Raw genomic sequence first — 25000 nt, 5'->3', positions numbered from 1 at the left:
ATACAAGGGAAATGCATTGAAAGCCCTACTGACTGTTCCTTGAACTATGGAGAGAAATGGATTATGTTAAAGATGTCCATAGAGCAGGGTAGTTACTACGAAAAAAGTGGAACGCTACCACACAATTGGATATCATTTTAGTAAACAAAGCTGGACATAGTCCTCGCCCTGGGAAGTCTAGGTGCTCTTGTAAGCGCACCTAGCGGCCCTGTGTTGGTTCAGCCCGTCAGCTAAACCGAGAACTATTCTAAAAATCATCGAATTACCGCCTTACCCTTTTATCGTTTGCCACAACTCTTGTGTCTATTGTAAGACCAACATTTTTGTTGTTAATCTCGTCATCAATTTTGTTTGGTGTACATTAGGAGGATCTTCGTCATTACAGCAAGTAATCCTAGCATTATCCCACATTCTGTTAACTGCCTCATCAATATTCATGGCTCACATTAACCAGACACTAAATGCCCCATGAATTAATGGCAGGTATTTCAAGAAACACGAAAGTGATTTATTGCTCCAGCACACTGGTAATCATTTACAAATTAGCTATTAATATATGTCTTCGTGCTACAGTAACGCATTTATTTCCCTCTGATCGAGGATCCCGGGTTCGATCCCCTGGCGGGAGAGAAATGGTCCTGCACGTTAGTTTTAACCTGAAGCCTTTGTTCATCTAGCAGTAAATGGGTACCCTAAATAGGCAACTATTGTGGGTAGTGTCCTGGGCGAGGCCGGTAGTTGGCCTAGGGGGGGGGTGGAGGGTGATCAAATTACAGGCTTCCTGTCACCGAAACGGATATTAAATATTTAATTCAACAAATAAATAATTTACCATTTACATCTTTCTTCGTTACTCAACGTGAATTACACCCTTGGTACATCAGTGTCAATGTGAGTGTGTTAATGAGCAATGTCACGTGGAACAAGTCAATCAGCTAACAAGAGCACCATATCTGCCACACTGTAAATAGTTCCCATTTGCCAGTCATCACTGTAACTATTGAGACCCACTGTCTGCCACTGACAACCCCGCCCCCTTCACCGATACCTCCTGACACACATCCTTATGCATCACCCACCAGGCATCCACACTGCCTAAAATGGAACCTCAAACAACACACAGCCCCGCTCCTGTGCCGGGTAAGTCCACTACGGGCTCACCATAGCCCGTGCTACTTGGAACTTCTTCCGAGTGGCTGAATCTAAAACAACAACAACAACTCATAAACAAACACCTCCACACAGGCCAGTGTTCACAGCTTCCTCATCAACACCAACAAATTTATTTCTGCACCACTGGAGCGCTCTCCACATACGGCAAGGTTCTCTACTAATTGTGTATCGGGAAAACTCTTCAACATCTTTCCCGTCCTCTCCATGTTCGCCTCAAAAAGGATTTATGACGGGCGAGGAATTATTACCGTTCAAGTTATTTATGCTCACATAACTCGTGTACTGAACCGTCTTGCCTAGACAACTGGCTGGGCCAGCACCAACGACACGCCAGGAGAAGCTCAAGATAAAATGAACTTACATTTAATATAGAAATACTGCATGGGGAAGCCGTAAACAAATCCACAAGGGCCGTGACGAGGATTCGAACCTGCGTCCGAGAGCATCCCAGACGTGCCTCTGGAGGATCCAGACTAATTCGGGTCCAAACCAAGCAGCTTTTCCTGGTAATAACGTGATCGGTATAAGACCGTTGCTGGCAGCCCACATATCTAATATATGCCAGTTCGTGCAGAAACTGGTTCAATTACCTTTAAGACGTCAATATTTGTTTCTGCAATATTTCTTATATTTGCTGGCTGGAAAATCATTACGAAAACTGAGGGAAATATTGACCAACCCAAAATATGACGGCAGCATTTTGTCTCAATAGCCTGTCTAATGAAGTATATTTTGTCCACACTGAAAGGCTATTGACACGTTTTCTCCAACAACTCCTAGTCCTAATATTAATAATTTATAATTATTTTTAAGTTCTGGAATTTGCAATCTCATTTCAAGGAAATTGAGAACAAAGAAAGACCTAAATTTAGGATATCATTCCAGAGAACTGGTGGTGATAATGGGAAGAAATACGGAGGCATTAAGGAGCTAATTTTGGATTTAATTCCAATAACGCGGGAGAGTTACCCGAATAATTTAGGATCTAATCTATGTGATGAACATAGCTAGAAATGCAAAGAATGCAAATGACACTAGAGAAGAGAAGAGACCGTGTCTGACCTAGGGCCAGATTCACTTAGCAGTTACGGAAGCACTTACGAACCTGTACATCTTTTCTCTATCTTTGGCGGCTTTGTTTACAATTATTAAACAGTTAATGAGCTACGAAGCACCAAGAGGCTGTTTATAACAATAACAACAGTTGATTGGCAAGTTTTCATGCTTGTAAACTTTTATAAATGTAACCAAAGCCGTCAAAGATTGAGAAAAGATGTACAGGTTCGTAAGTACTTACGTAACTGCTTCGTGAATCTGGCCCCTAGTTTTTAGGCAGGATTATTCCATCGGTAGCCTAAACATTACCGAAGCCGAGCCTCTGCCCGACTGGAAACTCTCCTGGCCACCTGGCCCTCGTACAGTTATGTACGAACAGTTACGTACAGTTACGTACGTGATGTACGTAATGTACAATGTCCTACACCTCCGGAACTACCAGAGTTGGGCAACAAAAGACGGAGCTGGCTACAAATCAGCAGAGCTGCCCCCCACCCCCCTGCACCCCCCCCCCTCTACTCTTCCCACACCCACCACACTAAAACAGAATCTACCTTGCGATTTAAAGGTGAACCGCTCATGGGAGTGCGAGACAGGTAGGTCGGGAGCTCCTACTGACCTTTTTAGGGATCGACGTCCTTACCGACCCGAATTCATGGCAGTTGTTGACCCGTTCCTGATGCCGCTCAGCCAAATGAATGGGTGGATATTATTTTTCGAGAGCGCGTTATTAATAGAGGTGTTTATCCATTGACAAATAAAATACAGGAAATAGGGGTGGGTGAGAGTGGTGGTGGGGGAGAGGGACCTTTTATTTAACAGTTGTATTGAAAGTCATAATAAAGCCGCTGAATAATTCGACACCAAACCCACACATCTCAATATACGAAGCGATGATGTTTCATATTTAATAATTATAACGGCCCAAGACAGCTGAAACGTCACTATGTTTCTGAATGTGTGGAGTGTTCGGTTAATTAGTTCGTCATGTAGTTCGTCATGTAGTTTCGTCACTCTCTTTGGGAAAATGAATACGTGTTTGTATTCATAGGCTCTGCCTAGGTAAGCTTATATTAGGTGATGAATACGATTATCGCAAGATTTTAAATCAGGGATCCAACAATTAAGAATAAATGAACTTTTACGTGATCAATTCCTAATTGCATGTGTGTTTTGTAAATTAATTCATTCTTTACCACAGCGTATAGTCATGAACATATTGAAATATGTACCAGTTAAAAAATTACTCCGGATGTAAGACAACAGTGAAGGTTTACACGCAAACACACAAGCGTGCACACGCAAACTTATCCTTCATACACACGCAAACCAATCCTTCATACACACGCAAACCTATCCTTCATACACACGCAAACCTATCCTTCATACACACGCAAACCTATCCTTCATACACACGCAAACCTATCCTTCATACACACGCAAACCTATCCTTCATACACACGCAAACCTATCCTTCATACACACTCAAACCTATCCTTCATACACACGCAAACCTATCCTTCATACACACGCAAACCAATCCTTCATACACACGCAAACCAATCCTTCATACACACGCAAACCAATCCTTCATACACACGCAAACCAATCCTTCATACACACGCAAACCTATCCTTCATACACACGCAAACCTATCCTTCATACACACGCAAACCAATCCTTCATACACACGCAAACCAATCCTTCATACACACGCAAACCTATCCTTCATACACACGCAAACCTATCCTTCATACACACGCAAACCTATCCTTCATACACACGCAAACCTATCCTTCATACACACGCAAACCTATCCTTCATACACACGCAAACCTATCCTTCATACACACGCAAACCTATCCTTCATACACACGCAAACCTATCCTTCATACACACGCTACCCCCCCCCTCACACAACAACAACATATTCACCCTACTCCTATACATTAACACCAAGCAAGGGTGTCTGGGAAGAGGCTCTAATTGATAAACTACCGTAACAGAAAGCAGCGAGTGACAGTGACGGGCGAAACTTGTGGATGGCGACAAATGCCCCAAGAGTTGATAGAGGCACTCGTCCTATATCTGATATACACATGAACGACCTATTAGAGGGCGGACAAATGATTTCGTGTCAGTGTTTGCAGACGAATAAAAAATTAACCGGTCAATTAAAAAATTAGTTAATTAGTTCAAATTAACCGAACCAGTAAAATTAAGAACAGAAGACGACTGCAGGTAACTGCAACAAGAACCTGGTAACTTGAAAGCTGTCACTGACAGGAGATACAACTGGGTGATATGGTATGCAGACGAGGAGTCACAATAACGTGGTAGAAATATGTTGACCAAACTACATACTAGAAAGTGAAGGGACGACGACGTTTCGGTCCGTCCTGGACCATTCTCAAGTCGATTATATGGTATGTTCCTAGTACATACACAACTGCTATAAATCTTATATAGCCTTGGGAACCCCCTTTCTATATGCATTCAAGAACCACCAAGACGTTGCTTTCGCTTTTCTCGTAGTGGATGGCATCACATCACGGCGCTGATACTCTCGCAGACTCCAGGGGATATAAAGTTACACCCTAACCCCATAATCTTGACATCTCTTAAACGAAAGATTTGCAGAATGTGTCCAATAACAGAAATATCATGTAGGAACTCAAGCCACTGAACAGGATCATTATCGTTTGGGATGGCGAAACTGCCCCAGTACAGTACAACTTCCCTGGCCCACATACTACTGGCTTATCCCATACGAACTTGGGTATCCTCACCCAACCCGTTCTCGCACTTGCTTATAGTCAATATTGGCTTATTTAATAAGTGCATATGTGATATACTAATTGATTGTGAATATTTTAGTTTACCTTGAAAAGCTTCATAGAAAACACCGACCTCACCTAACCTTCTTAGTATGTTAAGAAAAGCATCTTATTGCTTCTTAATTACAATTATTACTTAACCTATACCGTTGATAGGTTAAGTAATAATTGTAAATAAGAAGCAATAAGATGCTTATCTTAACATACTAAGAAGGTTAGGTGAGGTCGGTGTTTTCTATGAAGCTTTTCAAGGTAAACTAAAATATTCACAATCAATTAGTATATCACATATGCACTTATTAAATAAGCCAATATTGACTAATAACAAGTGCGAGAACGGGTATCCTCACCAGTAATGTGTTTAAATAACAAGGTTTTGGTCATGTAGCTAAACACAGTAATGAAACAATCCATGCACTCTGTGCGGAGGCTCACCTAAAGGAATATCCTAATAAAGAACAGCCTCCCGAGGTAGGTGAAATGGTATCCACAACCCTCCAAGTGGGAGTATTCTACATGTTCTAAAGAGGTAGTGACAGCTTGGCACAGTGATTGCGTCAAGTGTCCAATCCCACACTGTGCAGTGGGCGACCCACCATCACATCAGTCGGCCCCGCTAACTGGGCCAACCACCCCACCGTCCCTAGTAAAGAACAGCTGGGCCTCGTTACCAGTCAGCAGGGCCCAGCTGATACTAGTAAAGACCGCGCGCAATTTCAACTCGCGACAGCACCGCTCCTGTGCCAGGTAAGTTCACTACGGGCTCACCATAGTCCGTGCTACTTGGAACTTGTTCCGAGTAGCTGAATCTATAACAACAACAATTTCAACTCGAGTGAGTCAAGTCGAAGGCACTATCGACAAACAATTAGCAAGGAAATCACGAAGATTGATAATTTTAACGAGCTAATCAACTAGATTTGTAAGAGCAACTCAGGACGTACCACTTAAACCTAACGTTTCAACTTACCGCTGCAAGTAACGCTGGAACATAACTTCGTATGGCACAGTCGATTAAGGCGTGTCAGGGATCCTTTCGGACGTAGGTTCGAACCCTCATCACAGCCCTTGTGGATTTGTTCATTTGATGCATCACGTTATTGTGATTTCTTTGTGTTGCAGCTTCATCAGCCTACATTGCTGCAGTACCCAGTAACTAGACAATAAACTGCTCGTTTAATACCGTTCAACCCGCAGCTGAAAGAAACCCAAGTCTTTATAATGAAACTAATTATGTTTTTTTCGTACTTAATTTAATTCTCGAGGTAAATATAGTCATTACAAACCATTACAAAAGATAAACAGTGAACTTTAGTCCTGCGCCGCAGACAAAACATGAATGAAAGAAACCGTCTAAAAACAAACGCAGTACCGAGTAAAAGAAATAAAAAAAACGAAGAGGCTGCCAGAGAAAACCGCTAAGAGAGGAAAGGCACAAAAATAAGAACTGCGTAGGCAAGGGTCTTGAAGCAGGGGCGTGTAAAGGCGTTAACCCCTTGTCCAGCGTGGCATGGGTCTGTGTTGCTCCGTGAGCTGCAGTAAACAAGGAACAGGGAACATGCATAACGACGTCAACAAAAGCAAATGGATAATAATAACGGAGGAGAAAGGACACAGGGTGATAACATGCAATTTGCTGAATTTTTTGGGAAAAGTTCTTGCAGGCTCAATAAAGAAGAACGGCCAAGAATACTGGAAATGCAATTAAGAAGAACGGCCAAGAATACTGAAAATGCAATAAAGAAGAACGGCCAAGAATACTGGAAATGCAATAAAGAAGAACGACCAAGAATACTGCAAATTCAATAAAGAACGACCAAGAATACTGGAAATGCAATAAAGAAGATAGCTGGAAACGGATTACAAATAGAGAGCCAAAGACAACAGTGATAATATCCTAAGACGAGGAGGATTTTGAGCCAATGGAGGCATCCTCCAGAGCCTCAACAAGCACGGAAACTCACCACCAAAACTACAGGACCTCCGTCCTTACGATCCCCTTGGACTTGTCGCACTCCCCCCCCCCCCAACCTTCCCCCGTCCTGCCAACTGAAACAAGCTCATCTGAACTTATCCCGATGCTTATTTAGATGGAAATCGGCGTGATGACTCTGAAGAGGCAGAAGCTGTTGGGTTTCCAGGAGAAAACTAAGGTTCAGGTTAGAGGAAACAACATGCAGGGAATGCTGGCACCGCAGGACTATTTGTGTATGTGTGGGGTATGTATGTATGTATGTATGTATGTATGTATGTATGTATGTATGTATGTATGTATGTATGTATGTATGTTAAGCCACTCTGTAAAGAGTCGGGGAAGCCTCTTTCCCCCCCCCCCCCCCCCCACTCACTCCGACTTCTCCTTGCAGTCTCGGTGTCTGTCTGTCTGTAACCTTACAGACCTACTCTCTTCCTCTCCTCTCTCAGCCTATCCCCCCTCCCCCTTTTTAATATCTATATTATATATTATATATATATATATTTATATATATATATATATATATATATATTATATATATATATATATATATATATATATATATATATATACATTCCTTCTGAAGATGTATTTAATATACGAAAGTACTTAAGGAAATTTCCTGTTTCATTTTCCTCCGTGGTCTGACTGTCATATATATATATTATATATATATATATATATATATATATATATATATATATATATATATATATATATATATATATATATATATATATATATATATATATATATATATATATATATATATATATATCAACCCTCCTCACTTTACTCCTCCCTCTCTCACTCTCTCCCCACATAATTAACCATCCAATATTTTATTTTCTCCGATAATTATACAATATTTGCTAATTTGGTTTCATTCTGACCCCTTCGTTCTCTCCTTTTCTGCATTTAAATGACCTTTTCATTAACTTTACTTTCTATTTCCCTCAACCCCCTGAGGACTATTAGGGTCAGAGGGACAGGAAGAAGGGGGGGGGGGGAGGCGAGCGAGACAATCAATCTCCACCCAAGGTGTATACTATCTATCGTAGCCTAGCGAGCCGACTGTTGCTTTCACCTACAAGCAATGCGAAAACTGCGCACATTTACAATGAACTTGTGCCCCTAGACGCGAATCAAACACGATTAAGATACGCAACAATGCCCAGTAATATTTAGCACATGAAATTGTTCGTTAAATCAATATCCACGCTCTTAAAATAAATTCGGCTCCAGTTTAACTTCACTGAATAAATGAAACTCTACAGCCCGAAACGCTGCGCGTACTAGTGACTTTACAAGATTGTAAATACCATGTTATGTATTCTCACAAACCCAATGTACCTTCTTGTATAGAAATAAATAAATAAATATGATGACGCTGCTTGGGGACGAGGCTCGCACTAAACAGCCGAGGAAACCGTGCAAGAGTTACTGTAGAAGAACGCACTGACTAACCACCGAGACAGCCGGACACCTGACAAACTGCTGCAGCCTCACGACCGGTACATGACGAGTAGTTGACTGAGAAAGGAGCCATTCAACTCCTCGTCAGTGGGTGGGGCCTGACAAAGAGAAATTAGTTGGGAAAGGATTGCGGGAACATAGACCCGAGGCGAGATAAACTGATGAGACATGTGAGGAGGGTTGGGCTAGGGAGATTCATGTAATGGAGAAGGTTGATCTGGGAGGATACATGTGGTGGGGAGGGGTTAATGGGGAGATACAGAAACACCTTTTGAATCTTTGCCGAGCTGTAAGTCATGCAGGAGGTAAGAGGAATGGGTCATGATGGGGGTGCGAGTGGTCTTTCTCTTTCTTGGAATAGGTTGAACCAATAATGCATGCTGCCACCAGGCAAGATGTAAGAACAGGGGGAAATTATTGCTGCCATGCAGACTCGTAGGTCCTGGGAGCCCACTCTCTGAACACGGGCCCGGCAGTGACAACCAACAACACGCTTTGTCCGTTGTGCGATTCAGGAGGACTTTAGTAAACCGTACTCCTGGCTATATAGCCTACTAGACAAAGGTAGAGACTTTAAAAGTCTCGAGGGAATAGAAAACCGCAATCACGCGCTGAGCAATAGGTAGTAAATTCGGAGGCTGTCAAAGAGAACGTTTTTATCGGATGGTAAAAACAACAATGGAACTATCACAGCGAAACCAACGAAAACAATTATTTGTTTTGGGATAATTTTTAATGAAGGACACACACATACGACGTCCATAATTTAAGGATAGAGATTATTTTTTATTTTTTTTGTAATAAATTGTGCTTGACAAAAGACAAATATTAACCTACTAGTGGTTCATTGTTGTTTTTTCTTCCTGTCAAATTATAGCGAAATTTATGTCCGGAGCGCAATCAGAACAAGTTGCGCTCGCAAATTTTCTTTTTAGGTACCCCCAAAAAATGGATTAATGTTTAAAGTTGTTAGAGACTTCAACCTCCGGCAGTCCGCCTGGTAACTCCTGCTGGAGCAAAAATGACAACGGCGGGAGAGAGATATTGGGAGGCAGGTCGTAGCCGGTGGATGGGCCATAAGGCTGATGGCACTCACACATGACCTCATACCAACAGTGCCAACATAGGCAGGGGGGAGGGAGGGAGGGATTCAGCAATTGGCCCACATGAGGAGGCCTTCCAATCACCACCACCACCATCTACATACCCACCTACACATTCACCACCTATACATCTACCTCCAGTGCCTCACAATGGCACTATCCCTATAGGACCTTTAGTCAATGAGAATTTTCAAGTCCACTTCCTGCTTTTCTTATTCATGTTCTCGCACTTCAAATTCTAAAACTGCAACTCGGATCTACAGTAAGCCTCTCAACTGTGCGCTAAGTAATATGTTTCCTGTAATTTGCACCTGAAGCAAGGAAATGCCGCACAAAATGAGCATATTACACAATGACCCGAGGGAAGAAATGAAGAGCAGCGTGGGAGAAGAAAGCGGAGAGGGGGAAAGCTACGCTTACAAAATACATTTATCTTCAAGCAAATACAAAGGCCAGGATTTAACATAAATATAAATACATTGCACATTTTCTTTATTAAGCTGGAGAGGAGACGGCTACCAAAAATGTTATATTTCACAAACAAAATAAGTTCGATAAAAACGGCAAGGGAGGGGAGGCCGGTGGAATACAAGCAAGCACAATCCCCCTACCAGAGTCATATCATATCCGGAGATATGACATCGAGATCTACCTTTCTGCCCTCCCGGGTGTAAACCCCAAAACCACACTCTCTAGCCCATTTGATACTCGGTGGTTATAAGCTTCGTTCACGCATTGGCATGAATGAAGTTACTACAAAAATCGACAGGTGTTCGACATGTAGGGTGTTTGTAGTACGAGCAGGGAGCACATGTGTAACGGTACAAATTAACAAGGTGGACGCTTCCCCATACAAGACCTTCCTCCTAGCAGTAACAGGGTACCAGAGGTACACCCCACTCGGTCTTGGAACCTGCCACTGGAGGGGAACCAAAAACAATATTCATCCTTTCACTGAAACCCAAAACGTCTCAAATCTTAGAACCTCGTGTTTCCACGCTGTCGTAAACTTTATGTCGAAAAACTGCACAATGATGTTTCTTGGAGGAAAATTCCTAACAAATGGAAGTTTTGTTCCTAAGAAATATGTCCGTTATAGAACACAGTTTTCAAGGCCAACGTCGAGATCGCGAGAGAAACCTGCAGAGTCCTGGATGTTGCATCAGCAGACTAAACACTGTGGACTAAACTCTGAAAATAATGTGAATAACCTGAATAACCATTTTCTTAAGTGGGAGATCTTTATCATTATTAATCGAGTATGCATTGAGTGATGAGTGGCCTAATCCATCTTAACCTACAAAAACCGTAAACCTACATTTCAATCCATATTAGGGTAAGCTACAAATTGTTGGGTTAGGAGGCCTGGTCGAGGACCGGGCCGCGGGGACACTAAGCCCTGAAATCATCTCAAGATAGGAAAATTAAGTTTTATTACAGTATCCTCTTTGTTAGGGACAGGAAACCTGTTAGGCTTATCGACATGCCCATATAGCCAACGACTGCCTATTCTTCAGAATGTAACTCTCAACAGTTGACACACACAGGTATATATTTTCCTTTGGATGAACATAGGAATCGGGTGTAAGAAAGCGTGCCCAAACGTTTCGCCCTGCCCGGGAATCGAACACCCGACTGATCAGTTTTGAGTTGACTGGCTTGGTTGGGCATGTTTGCTTAAAATTTTGATGAGCTACACGAGGCTAGAGCAGAGGGAGACCATTAAAGTTAGTATTATGTTTGGATATATCATACAAGACCTGGTTTCATTAGCAAACAAAATCCAGGCTTGGATTGGTAAGGATGTACTTAGAAAAATTTAGCCAGGCCAGAAAGGATAAGGATGATGATGATGATGTTATGGATTCAGCTACTGGGAACAAAAAGTTCCAAGTAGCACGAGCTATGGTGAGCCTGTAGTGGACTTACCTGGCACAGAAGCGGGGCTGTAACTGTAAACTTACCGTAATGGCACAGGAACCAGGTGTGAGGATAAGGATGGGATTGGTTGGTATATACTGAGCAGGGGAGCAGACAGGTGAGGTCAGGTCGAGCCTGGAACAACGGTGCTGGACAACACAAGCCTTCCTGAATAAGCCGCCACCATCACCAACGTGGAACACTTTCATTCTCTTCCCCCTTCCAGTTTTCCCAACTTCATAAATATTATGACAGCTGGGAGAGGGGATGCCAACGAACTCGCCCGCTTCATAAAATAATGAGAGCAATTTGCATACATTTATCTTATGGGTTTCCTGAATTCATTTGGCCTATTTTTTTTTTATTCCAGCCACACAATGTATAATCAAACAGGACGAATTATCTCGAGAGAGGAAGTGTATGCATCAATGTGTATCTACATGTATATATATGCATATACAGTATATGAATACCTGCATTTACATATGAAAATCCGGATGCATTTATACAAGCAAATACACGGCATAAGACGACGACACTTGGAAAACTAATACCCTTCACGACACGCACACAACGCGACGCCACACTTAACACGACGACGCCACTGTTGTAGAGGTTGTAATGGCACTTAACGTTATGTTTAATAGAAGCTCCAACTTGCTTCCTTTCTGGGGTCCAGACTGGTACATCTGTAACCTTGTGAGGCCTTGGGCCACCCCTGCCTCTCCCTCAATAACAAAGAAAAACACATTACCTGAAATTCCTCCAAGTTTCTCCGGTATACAAAAGCAAACACCTGTGAATTTTGTTCAGCTATGTATTATATATTGTGTTATGAATATCCAGGTCACTTGGAGCTCTCTACTACTAGATCCACAAAGGTAAGAAAAACAAATCAAGAATATTTATTAACAAAACAGTGATAATCACAATATGGTGAAGTAGCCTAATATATTTCTTGCGTCTCTTCGGCCTGTGAAGTAGCTGCAATTTTTCTGCTTGTTTAGGCATACCACTTTGTAAAGTCTTTCACAAAAATATATAGATAGTCTCTGACCGTTTATAATTTTGGACTTTACAGCTAATCCAAGTCCTTCCTTCTTGAGGTTATCTTGAGATGATTTCGGGGCTTTTAGTGTCCCCGCGGCCCGGTCCTCGACCAGGCCTCCACCACCAGGAAACAGCCCGTGACAGCTAACTAACTCCCAGGTACCTACTTACTGCTAGGTAACAGGGGCATTCAGGGTGAAAGAAACTTTGCCCATTTGTTTCTGCCTCGTGCGGGAATCGAACCCGCGCCACAGAATTACGAGTCCTGCGCGCTATCCACCAGGCTACGAGGCCCCTTTAATACACATTCAACATAAAATGATCAGTAACCTCAATCTCTTTACCAAGTATTATCACAAATAAATTCAGCTATATGGCAATATTTTTTTTATTTGTTGCCGCCGGAGGCGGCTAGTTTATTGTGCACCCCATACTCATCCTGTGAGCGGTAGCGCAAAAGTATTACAGAGAGCACAAAAGGTCTTTATCAGACCTAGTTCTCGACAATCCAAACGCATCTATAAAGTGAAAATAGTCTTGTAATTAGGAACATAATAAGCTCTCACAATATATCTATATATATCTCTGTACATTTACTCGCATAGCTAATTTATTATTCCCGGTGCTACACGTCTGTCTCACTGGTGGTGTCCGGCAATTCCATCGAAGTCTATATATAGCCCCTGAACGCTGGCGTGGAGTCATTATCTCATGAATTCTGACAGGGGAATACGCACACTTTACTCTCTATCGGCAACGATGTCTGGAGGTGAGGAAGGATTAGTTGTGAATACATCAAAGTCACTAGTCACTACACATGACAATGTCACTGCTCACTTGCACTGAGCCAAATAAAGTACTTCAACAGACCCTATCTCGGTCAAATTAGTGTGGATATGAGGCTTCCTCTCCAGTCTCTCCCTGGAAGATACGCCCACAATTCTTCCTGTTATTACGAACAGCTTCACTTGACGTTTAGGCTACGCTGGTATGGGCCCTCTTGCAGGCAAACACCCACAAAATATGTAATGGGACGACGACGTGTCACTGGGTCCGAGACTGCAGCTGCATTGTCAAACGTGACAGCTGCATCGATGCATTAGGGTACTGGAGCAGGTAGTTCTCTCGTGTACACCGCATTTTGACGTCAATATCTCCAACGGACAAATAATGGAGTACTATAAACCATAGCGGCTCACAAAACATTCACGTGTTTATGCGTTTGTCGCTCGAGTAGGTTAAGAGAAAATTCGAGTGTTTTACCGCACCATTTTCTGTCCGTTGTGGCAACTCCTGAGGACGGGCAGACTTAGAGAGGCCATGGTCGTGCTTACACTTCTACTGCCTTGTCTTCTCATATTTGCCGTAGTCCAACACGGGTCGACAGGCGGAATAACTCTCACACTAGACAGGTGGGGTGTTATGAGGCCATCTGGCGCATTACCACAAAACAATATCACCCAACACAATTAACGAAACTACTTACCTATCACAAGTCGAGCCTGGCCCCAGGCCAGGCTCGGGGAGTAGAACAACTCCCGGAATCCTCTCTAGGTATACTCCAGGTACCCAGACAACCTACTTCCAGCCAACATTTTCCTCCCTGCTTGCTGTCAAGCACGCATGCTTACCTGGAAATATAGATACAACGTTAGCAGACATGACAGGCTTACGCTCGATATGCAAAACTGAAACCAGTCCTTAAGGTTATGTTCATTCCATGCAGCGGCCGTACCCAAAAATGCATTAATTAATTTTAACATGCTGTTTATGCAACAACAAAGGCCAAATGCTCGTTAATCCAACCGCCAACCCCCCTGTTTATAAATGATAAACGAGGTACACACCATTCACCAACCCGTTCTCGACTCAAGTCCATTACATTCAGCGGTCGACCCCACAGACGCATTCATAAATTTTAACATGCTGTTCATTCAAAACGGGAATTTTCTCAAGTATAATTTAATATTATAATATATTAGCATATTGTGTATATATAGGCATAGGATAGGTTAGGTTAGGTGTTTAGGTTCTGTTGACGATTATTTGTATTTGTAGTACGTGGGTGAAGCATTTATAGCGTTGTGGTTCGAACAAAATTCGTCAGTGAAGCACTTGTTCCGGATATGTTCGAACGTCAGCAGTTGTGAGTCGTGTGTAAACCGCTTTTCATTCATAAACAGGGGGTTTGGCGGATGCATGGAATCACTTTTGGATCTTTGTTTGGAGGACGGGCTGGGGCTGTTACACACGACTCAACCGATGACGTTCGAACACTTCCGGAACAAATGCTGCACTGACGAATTTTGTTCGAACCACAACGCAGTAAATGCTTCACCCACGTACTACAAATACAAATAATCGCCAACAGAACCTAAACACCTACGTCTAACAATACATAGAACTTTAATATGTAATTATATTAACTTATATATGAGAACCTATTTTTAATCCACAGTATGTTAAAATTTATTAATGTGTCTTGGGGGACTTTCTAAAGTCACCCCAAGACTTTAAAGTCTGGCCTGAGGACAGGTTGTATTAACAGACTCGAAGTGCTTTAAATCTTAAATTGTTTAACAACTGTAAACGAAGCCACCATGATTGAGGAAAGATGTACGGGGGTTCGTAAATGGATACTTTAAATACTTGTTGAATCCTGGGCCCGGTCCCTAGTTGAGCCAGGAACTACACAACAAGCCGAGCTCAACACCAACCACTGTGATGGGCGAATTGAATTAGCCGATCCGCCACACCAAAATATAAAACAATGCACCATGTCGAATTATTTTTGCATTGCCGGAATATCTGAAATACTGTACGCTCAAATTCAAGATTTCCCCCCCCCTCCCTCCCTCCATCCCCCCCCCCCCACCAAGATGGAATGATTGATACATTTCCGTGTTGCGCGTCCAACTGTGATGAAGGGAGAAATTCCTGTTGGAACCTTGACAATGTCAGAGGAATTTCAGTGCCGGTAGCAATTTTTATCCAAGGAAACGTGTGAGTGTGAAGACTTGGGCTATACGTACAGCTGGTGAGGGACCAGCCAGACGCCGGTGGGAGGGGGGGGAGAGGGGGTCGGGGAAAAAAAAAGACAGACAGACAGACAGACAGACAGACAGACAGACAGACAGACAGACAGACAGAAAGAGAACTATCGGGGGAAGGGGCCAAGCCATTACGACTACATAGCATTTATTATCAACATCTTTATTGACAAAATTAATTACAATTTTGACTAATCTGAGGATTTCTATTAAGTCTTAAGGAGGATAATGCTGGTATTCACTGTCACGCAGGACAGAGGGTCATACATAAGACAATAGATCTAAACTGTAGGCGGAAGTACATATATATCATGGTTACAATCAATGTTTTAATGATAGCAATGGGAAAGGATCAGGATAAGAATTTGGAATGGGACGCAGGTGAGGAATAGTGCCCAACCATTTGAACAGTCGGGGATTGAACGTCGACCTGCATGAAGCGAGACCGTGACTCTACCGCACAGCCCAAGTGGCTGGAGAGAGATAATAAATAAATAAAAGCGAGTTAATGATAATAGGCTAATCAGTCCCAGACGTTTAATACAAACACACACACACACACACAAACAGACGCTTGAACCTAGGTACCTTTTTCTAGATTAACTGATTGTTTACCTAGTGGGTAGACAACTGCATCTCTAGATATCACAGAGTTGAAACATTGCATAGTGATGTAACATAAAAACGTAACATAACATTTCCTACGCGTGTACTATGTTTACAAAAAACTGTTAATGAGAATTCACGAGTGGTCTCGCCCACCGAGAGCTGTGTGGGCTAGATGAAATTAGCTTAACTGTAACAATGCCTTGCTAAGCAAACCTTGAGAAACTTTGCCTTGAGTTAAAGGTAGAGCTGGTGTTAGCGAGAAGATGAGACATTCTCAAGGTGAACGATAAATTACAAAGTCATATATAATAGATGGAGAAGGTACCTTAGGTAGGTATAGAATTGCGGGTATAAAATTATATAGAAGGTAGGATAGAAATGAACCTAGAAAGTTACAAAATCAGAATAAAGATCTAGGCCTACGTCTCTCATCACGGGATGACAAAAAAAAAAACAGGGAACACAATCACGCCAGGCATAAGTCTCGGGGGAAACAACACGGCAGCCAAATATAAGCTACTTGAAAATGGATAAACACGAACGAGGAAAATCGTATGGAACCAAAGTATCCAAGTCACTCATACCGATATTAAACACACATTGTCAAGAGTTATAGAGGAATAAACTCTGGTCTGAAAAGTCAATTGAGATACGTACACACACACACACACTTCCCCACTTTCAGTATTAATACCTCTACTCTCTCTCCCCCTTACAACGCTCAATATCAAGTGGTCAGCATTTTACTATAATAAACATTTGAATTTTCAGCATCTGTTTAATGAACCGGCTGCACGCAATACCAATTGTTGAACATTTTTGGCAATGTTACCCACCGCAAATATTGCTTTTGCATAGTTCAAAAAATTTAAAGTGCACACACACACAGCTACATAATAAATATTTTATATATATATATATATATATATATATATATATATATATATATATATATATATATATATATATATATATATATATATATATATATATATATATATATATATATATTATAGTAATTTTTTATAAGTGACCTCAGGCGGGCAAAGTGTTGACATTCATCTGTCATAACACTGTCAAAAGCAGAACAAATGGGCTCTAGTGAGGCCTTGTGGGTCCAGGAGAAAGGATGAGCTGGGATGAAAGAGTTGGGAGCCTGAAGACAAAAGAGGAAGTCCAAGAAGATGGTGTTCTGAGGACAGTGCGGAAGTCAAAGAGGATAAACGAGGAGGTGGTTCAAGAGGCTAGCGATGGTGCTCCAGGGTGAAAAAGGAACTAGTTAAGATTTTAGGGAAGATGAGTCGGTTCATCGGCTGAAGTCCCACGACGAGGGACAAGGTCCAGTAGCCCACGACGAGGGACAAGGTCCAGTAGCCCACGACGAGGGACAAGGTCCAGTAGCCCACGACGAGAGACAAGGTCCAGTAGCCCACGACGAGAGACAAGGTCCAGTAGCCCACGACGAGAGACAAGGTCCAGTAGCCCACGATGAGAGACAAGGCCCAGTAGCCCACGATGAGAGACAAGGCCCAGTAGCCCACGACGAGAGACAAGGCCCAGTAACACACGAGGACGAAAAGCGTCCAGCAGTTCACGGAAAGGAAGGAAAAAGCCTAATGTCCTCAAACTCAAGTATTTGGTTTCGCTAAGTTAGTAGAGCAGCAGCGGCCTTCAGCGTGGCGCGAGGTCCCTGTAACAGCTCCCTTCTCCCGACGCAACTCTGGGTATTATCGCTCCTGTTTACTGCCGGAGCGAAGTTGCTACCGCCAGCTCTTTAATAACCCCTTCGCGAGTCTTGTAACCGACAGTTATGGGGTGTGAATGGATTTTAATTTCCTTTAGTGTTGGCTCTATTATTTATTTCAGCGAACTATGTATTCTCATTTCTGCCAGTTTGCAAGTTATTAGCATTATAGCTAGCAGTCTATTGGAGTACATCTTTACGCTTGAATAATTTGTACTGAGAGAATACATTTAAACCTAAGACAGCCATAGCCATCCACTACAGCTTATACCTTAAATAATTTATCTAATAATGAAGGTTGGTATTCTCACACAGTTAAGTTACAAACATTGGTTTTGATAATTTGATGACGATACTATTCGCTCTATAGTTTAGTTGAACCGGTATGGTTATTGAGCCTCTTGACCTAGCCGACATTAGCAAACATTTGTAAAACTTTAGAATATTGATATAATGAAGTACTAATTAACTAGTGCGCCAAATTAGATATTACGTAGGCTAACTTGGCAATTTCGTCGTCGACTTTAAATAATTACAAATCACTGAAAAGTCAAATCTTATTAAGGACCAGAAGCTAAAAACGATTTAAGAATTTTCATTCCTTAAGCCTTTACGCACCAAGACGCAAAATTTGATCCATGTGCGTTTTCTTAGTGGTGCTGTTGTGTTATACTGGTGCTGAAGGTCCATGGAATGTCCCATCAAGTAAATATTTACGTTGCCTTTGGTAGATACTTGACACTATTATTATTAGAGGCTTCAAGGAAGGTATTCTGAATGCCAGAGGTATCCGTATCCTTGGGAGTGAAGTGCCGAGAAGTTTAAGAGGCAATTAAATAAATATATAACCACCGAGATCCTTATGTGGATATTCACAAACGCACGAAGCCTAAAACAAACAACGAGTTCTCTACCAGGTCCACAAACATAGGAAGGGGAACAGTGTGGAAATTTAGTGATAACTTTCGTTGTTCTTTGGAAATGAGGATTATCTCGTAGGAAACAGTATGGCAGTTTAATACTATCCTAACGTCCTACAAGCCACCAGACAACGTTACGCTGCTAAACCCAACAGGCGATAATTGTGACGAGAGTACGGCCACAGAGGTGAGTGTCTTCTTTCGACTGTGTAATGTATCAGTCATGTAATGTGTGTGATGTAGCTAAAACTTGATCTTGTAAAAGCATCTTAACCACCCTCTGTGGTTAAATGCTCAAGAACTAAAATTCTATCCCTGAGGCACGAAATAGGTAAGTACACATAGGGAGTATTCATACTCACACACACATATATATACTTCAGCCCTGAATGTCTATACAGGAATATGTACAAGACTTACATATAACACACTAGCTTCTATAGCAGCTATTTTATCCTGTCAAATTAGGAGACATATATATTTGTGTATGTTTTTCTTATATGTGTATGCTTGTCAGAATTGCATTTCACTTTTGTAAACGAATTTTAATCACATTATGTGTATACAAACAGACCTCGAACACTGTTAATGTAGGACAGACATAAATGTATGTAGGTTAGAACCTTAAAAGCACTATAATAAGTTTCTGTTGTCGATTGTTCAATAAATCAATGAATTATATGTCTAACAGATATCTAACCCTATCTATGGTGGACAATAAAAAAATATATATGCTGGTTACCAATGTAAATGTGTAACCACGACTGTGGTAGAAAATAATGTAATAAAAATACCACCCACTGCCACTACTCACCACTACCACCATTTATCATCATCCCACCACTTTCATCACTAGTAAGAGCAACACAATGTATCCATAAATTCCTATCAGCCAACGCCTTTATGAAAATACATTTACCTCAAAAAATTGCTGCCTGCATCGCTATCCCATATGATAATCTACTGTTCACATATACAAAACCGTTTCCAACAAAACCCTTCACTAACATAGAAGAGCACTGTGTTGCGGCGAAGTCCTGGTCCATCATCATCTGAGACATGCTAAGCACTCAAAAATAAGCACAAAAATAATTATTGATAGGTCGCCACCAGCCGCTTTACTCACGCCATCGAGGCACTCTGACGGAATATTCTTGTGTCTGTTAAGATGTTGGTCCAGGGTTGTTTATGCAAGACACTGCCAGGCTGAGACACTTATTATTACTGTTTAAAAAATTCATTAAATTTGACGGTCACACCAACGGGTACAAGGATGTCGTTGGAAGACATCCTTGAGGGACCAGGAAGCATGTTAGAATGTGTAAAACTGTCCCTTAAAAGTTAAGTGTAGGAGATGGCTCCATAATCATGACTTATCGATACACTAAGCCTGTCTCTAGATATAAAGGAAATTACTAATTGACCCCTAGCTGTCAGAAGAAAAAAAAGTTGACAAACACCTACGCTGGGTACCTGACAACCGAGCTATGACACATTTACCACTGTAAATGTAGGTCCAGTTGCCGAGAGTACGGCCACAGAGGTGAGACTGTCTTCTTTAAGGTTAAGGTAGCAAGAAGTTGGATGTCCGATTCAACTTCACTGGATCGCGAGTTGCAAGTACCAATAGTGTGACTGCTCAGGCCGTCAACCAGGCTTTGTCAAGAGACCGGTCAAGGGAGTAGTAACCTCCGACACCAACACTGGATAAAGTAGGTATACAATGTGGCTGGTACAACTGAATAACACCTCCACACCACTCCCCACCACCACCCCCAAATGTCTGTTAGATTAGCAGATGTGAAATTAGAGAACCAAGGCAGAAAAGGGAGTGTCAACAAGGTAAAGTAAAGGGTAAGGTAGTAACAGAGGGAGGTGGTAAAAATGCAAATGATGCAACTACTAGGCTAAGAGAAATCTGTAAATCAACCATAATCAAACTGACAAGAAATGTGGATGAAGTCAAGTAACGATCTCTCGTACCTAAAATCGCTTGAACTACTAAGCAATTATTGCAGTCTCGCATATGTTGTCAAATGTGAAGTTTCTTCCGAGAATCACGAGTAAATTCTGATAAATATCGTAATCCTTGTTCCCTCACGATTCGTTCCTTGGCGCCAGAGGACTTCGTGGCGCCAAGGAACGAATCTGCAGCCCATTCCATAACCGATTCTGGAAGCAAGCCATGTGGCACCACCTTCCTGCAGCAAGAGTGAACCCTTCTCTCTCAAGTTCTCTTGAAACACATGGAAAAGTGCTTATTCACGATTTTGTCATTCATTTTATTAAGACTTGCCAAGTTTCATGGCAAATCTTATCCACAATCAGTTTACATTTACACCCCCCTTCCCACACACGAAATCTTCACAGCAAGAATACGTAGCCTTCAACTGGGAAAATAAAATAGCTCCTCGATTATTGTGCATAGAGCTGCATATTAAAACTTTTGAGATATAGGCTACTGCACACGCCTCTTCCGCGCCCAACTTTCCCCATCCCAACACTAGCCTATCCACCTCATCTCCCTCATAACCACCCCCCCCCCACACTACCTCATTTCAGCCATCCCCTCCAGTCCTACACGAATCCACCACCCAACCTGCTAGGCTACCCTTCCCACTCATCAACCTACATCTCCACATCATCACCCATACACGTCATACAGCGACTATTCCTTCATACTGGGACCAAAATATAAATATGTATCCCGGAACAAAAAGTCACTATATGTATCAATATTATATTCATCAATTTTGAGTAATGTTTGTATGCATTGCAATAATTAATACCGGTTGAGAGTAATTGCCTAGTTGGATTTATTCAGGGTTTATTCATTTGATTCAACTATTCAGTTTTTAATGAGTGAGATTGACGAGGTGTGACGGTGAAGCCACATTAAAATGATTTTTTTGTCATGTCATGTCAAAATTAAATGCTTTGTTGTGCTTGTGTTTTCAGTTACTTTCATTAAGTAATAGATGGAGCACCCGGCTGTACCCGGGTCTCTCTTTCCCCTCTCCCATCCCCGTTCCCCCCATCTAACCCCTCTCCCCATCTCTTCCCATCATCCACCCTCTCACCCATCCTTATCGCTCTCTCACCTTATCCTTCCGGCTCTTTCAACCTGTCCTTCACCCCCCCCCCTCTCTCTCTCTCTCTCGCCTATTCTTCCCCAGTCTCTCGCCTGTCCCCCCTCATCTTCCTCAACATCCACCTATCTCAATCTAAAAAAATATTACATTTTTTTTTTATTAAAATATGAGGTACATCTGCATTAGTGCAGCTACCCTAGACTATATGAAGTGGAATGCAGTGTGTCAAAAAAAAAAAAAAAGCTAACTAGGTGATGCTAAAAAATCCCCATCACACAGGATGGTTAGTCATACAGAGGCATGTGATAAGCAGTCTGCACTGGCAGACTCCGGATGCATTTTGAGGATATCATCAACACAAGATTGAATAAGGTAGCAGTGGTAATAAAAGTCTACTGAATTAACTAGGAACAACCACAGTGTCTTGTGGCCCACACCCAAATGGAAGTCTTGGGCTCAGTGGCAGTAGTCAAAAAATCTTAAGTAACTAATGTGACGCTTCGGGACGGGTGTAAATGTGAAAACCAAACTGAAAGTTGTGTACAGTTATAGCACACGAGTTGAAAACGATTGCAAAGTCAACATTAAATAAATTTAGGAATCCACTACGAATGTAAGTTATGCTAATAAAAGTAAAAACGACAATTCGACAATAACAAAATAAAGAATTGAAGGCGGTACAACAAAACTGTTCTGGCATTCCGTTCGAAACTTTCGCTACAAGGCATTAGCAAAACGTCATACGAACGTGACCAGAATCTGTCGCCACAACTAGTCAACGAGTTTACAACCTGCAAGAGGCCTCCGGAGCGCCTTGGCTTGCTCCCTGTCCGAAGAACTATCGATCCCACATCAGTACTTAACCAGTCCAAATTTATTAGTACGCGTCTAAGAATTTGTCTAAGATTCTACCTCAGACTAATAGAAAGCCTAAGCTTTCTATTAGTCCTAATTTGTTCATTAGGAAAACAAATTATTAACATACGAAGGGCTTGAGCCCTAAAGTATGTAGGACTGCATATATCCAAGATTAAAACAGGTATGAAAGTCCAGTACTTCGCTGCATGTTAGATGCAAGATGAGAATCCTCACTATCTTGTACATGCAACCCGTTGTATAATTAAAATCCTTTTCATTACGAAAAAGCGTTTGACGAAAGGTCAGAAGAAAAGCACCATTTCCTCAAAAGAAAATATACGAGATGGCAATTCAAATACGCGTGCTAGATTTTGATCGCTAGATAGAACATAAGATGCCACATTCCTGGAGAAATGAATATAAATAATGAAAAAATAGGGGCAGAAGAAAAGAACGGAAAAATTAGGGGAAGGTAGCAGGAACGGAGAAACACACAAAATGAATTTAGCACAATAGGGAGAACGCACGAGGATAAAGGAAAGATGGATGACTGAATGGAGGGCTCTAAGGGAATGGAGGAGGGTAGGGGAGAGGGGAATGAGAAACTTGGGAGTGGGGAATAAGAGGAAAAGCAACGGGGACGAATTTAAAAAAAATAAGCCGTACGTCGTGAAGAGTAGAGGGGAAGTGGGCAGCCTAGCATTGGAGTGTGAAGAAAGGGTGCCGAGGAGTGAGTGAGGGAGGGTGCCGGGAAGTGAGAGAGGGTGCCGGGAAGCGAGAGAGGGAGAGGGAGGGTGCCGGGAAGCGAGAGAGAGAGAGAGAGAGGATGCGGGAAGCGAGAGAGAGAGGTGCCGGGAGCGAGAGAGAGAGAGAGAGAGAGAGGATGCCGGGAAGCGAGAGAGAGAGAGAGAGAGAGAGGATGCCGGGAAGCGAGAGAGAGAGAGAGGATGCCGGGAAGCGAGAGAGAGAGAGAGGATGCCGGGAAGCGAGAGAGAGAGAGGATGCCGGGAAGCGAGAGAGAGAGAGAGAGAGAGGATGCCGGGAAGCGAGAGAGAGAGAGAGAGAGAGGATGCGGGAAGCGAGGAGAAGCGGGAGAGAGAGGAGAGAGAGAGAGGATGCCGGGAAGCGAGAGAGAGAGAGAGAGAGAGGATGCCGGGAAGCGAGAGAGAGAGAGAGAGAGAGGATGCCGGGAAGCGAGGAGAGAGAGAGAGAGAGAGGATGCCGGGAAGCGAGAGAGAGAGAGAGGATGCCGGGAAGCGAGAGAGAGAGAGAGGATGCCGGGAAGCGAGAGAGAGAGAGGATGCCGGGAAGCGAGAGAGAGAGAGAGAGGATGCCGGGAAGCGAGAGAGAGAGAGAGAGAGGATGCCGGGAAGCGAGAGAGAGAGAGAGAGGATGCCGGGAAGCGAGAGAGAGAGAGAGAGAGGATGCCGGGAAGCGAGAGAGAGAGAGAGAGGATGCCGGGAAGCGAGAGAGAGAGAGGTGCCGGGGAGTGAGAGAGAGAGAGAGGGGGTGCCGGGGAGGAGAGAGAGAGGGGTGCCGGGGAGTGAGAGAGAGAGAGAGGGGGTGCCGGGAGTGAGAGAGAGAGGGGGTGCCGGGGAGTGGGAGAGAGAGAGGGGGTGCCGGGGGAGTGAGAGAGAGAGGGGGTGTGCCGGGGGAGTGAGAGAGAGAGGGGGTGCCGGGGGAGTGAGAGAGAGAGAGAGGGAGTGCGAGGAGGAGAGAGAGAGGGTGCCGGGGAGTGAGAGAGAGAGAGGGTGCCGAGGAGTGAGTGAGAGAGGGTGCCGGGAAGTGGAGGAGAAGGTAAAATGATATGGGGTAGGAAGCGTGGTGTAGAATTGGAGTGGGGATGAGTGGAGGGGAAATATTAATGGGTTTAAGTGTAAGGTTGGGGGGGGGGGAAGAGGTCCAACAGAAATGCCCCCCCCCCACACAGCACACATGCTCAAGGGGTGGACATTACCCATAGTTGAATGCTGAGGCCTTTTGAACAACAGACGTCATTCAGAATACTAGGCTATGCAGACCAGTTCTAGAGTAGGCTATCCACAAGTCTTCTCGAGCGTTCCCAACGTCACTAAACTGGTGTACTAAATTCCCGGAACCTAATCTAACCGAGGACTCACAAATAGAAAACAGAACA

The 25000-nt window shown here is 42.9% G+C and overlaps 1 protein-coding gene across 1 annotated transcript in view; it reads right to left on the bottom strand.

Annotated features, from left to right (window-relative positions):
• The window catches only part of LOC123772898 (calphotin-like), a 34636-nt gene extending 23345 nt beyond the window's left edge, over positions 1-11291 (bottom strand). The window contains exon 1 of the mRNA XM_069324739.1: positions 11225-11291. Coding sequence (XP_069180840.1) covers positions 11225-11291 — 67 coding nt within the window. The remainder of the gene's footprint in view (positions 1-11224) is intronic.
• Positions 11292-25000: the final 13709 nt, after the last annotated feature.

Source organism: Procambarus clarkii, chromosome 14 (assembly GCF_040958095.1).
Source record: "Procambarus clarkii isolate CNS0578487 chromosome 14, FALCON_Pclarkii_2.0, whole genome shotgun sequence".
Taxonomy (NCBI): Eukaryota; Metazoa; Arthropoda; class Malacostraca; order Decapoda; family Cambaridae; genus Procambarus; species Procambarus clarkii.
This window is presented reverse-complemented; position numbering and strand designations above follow the sequence as displayed.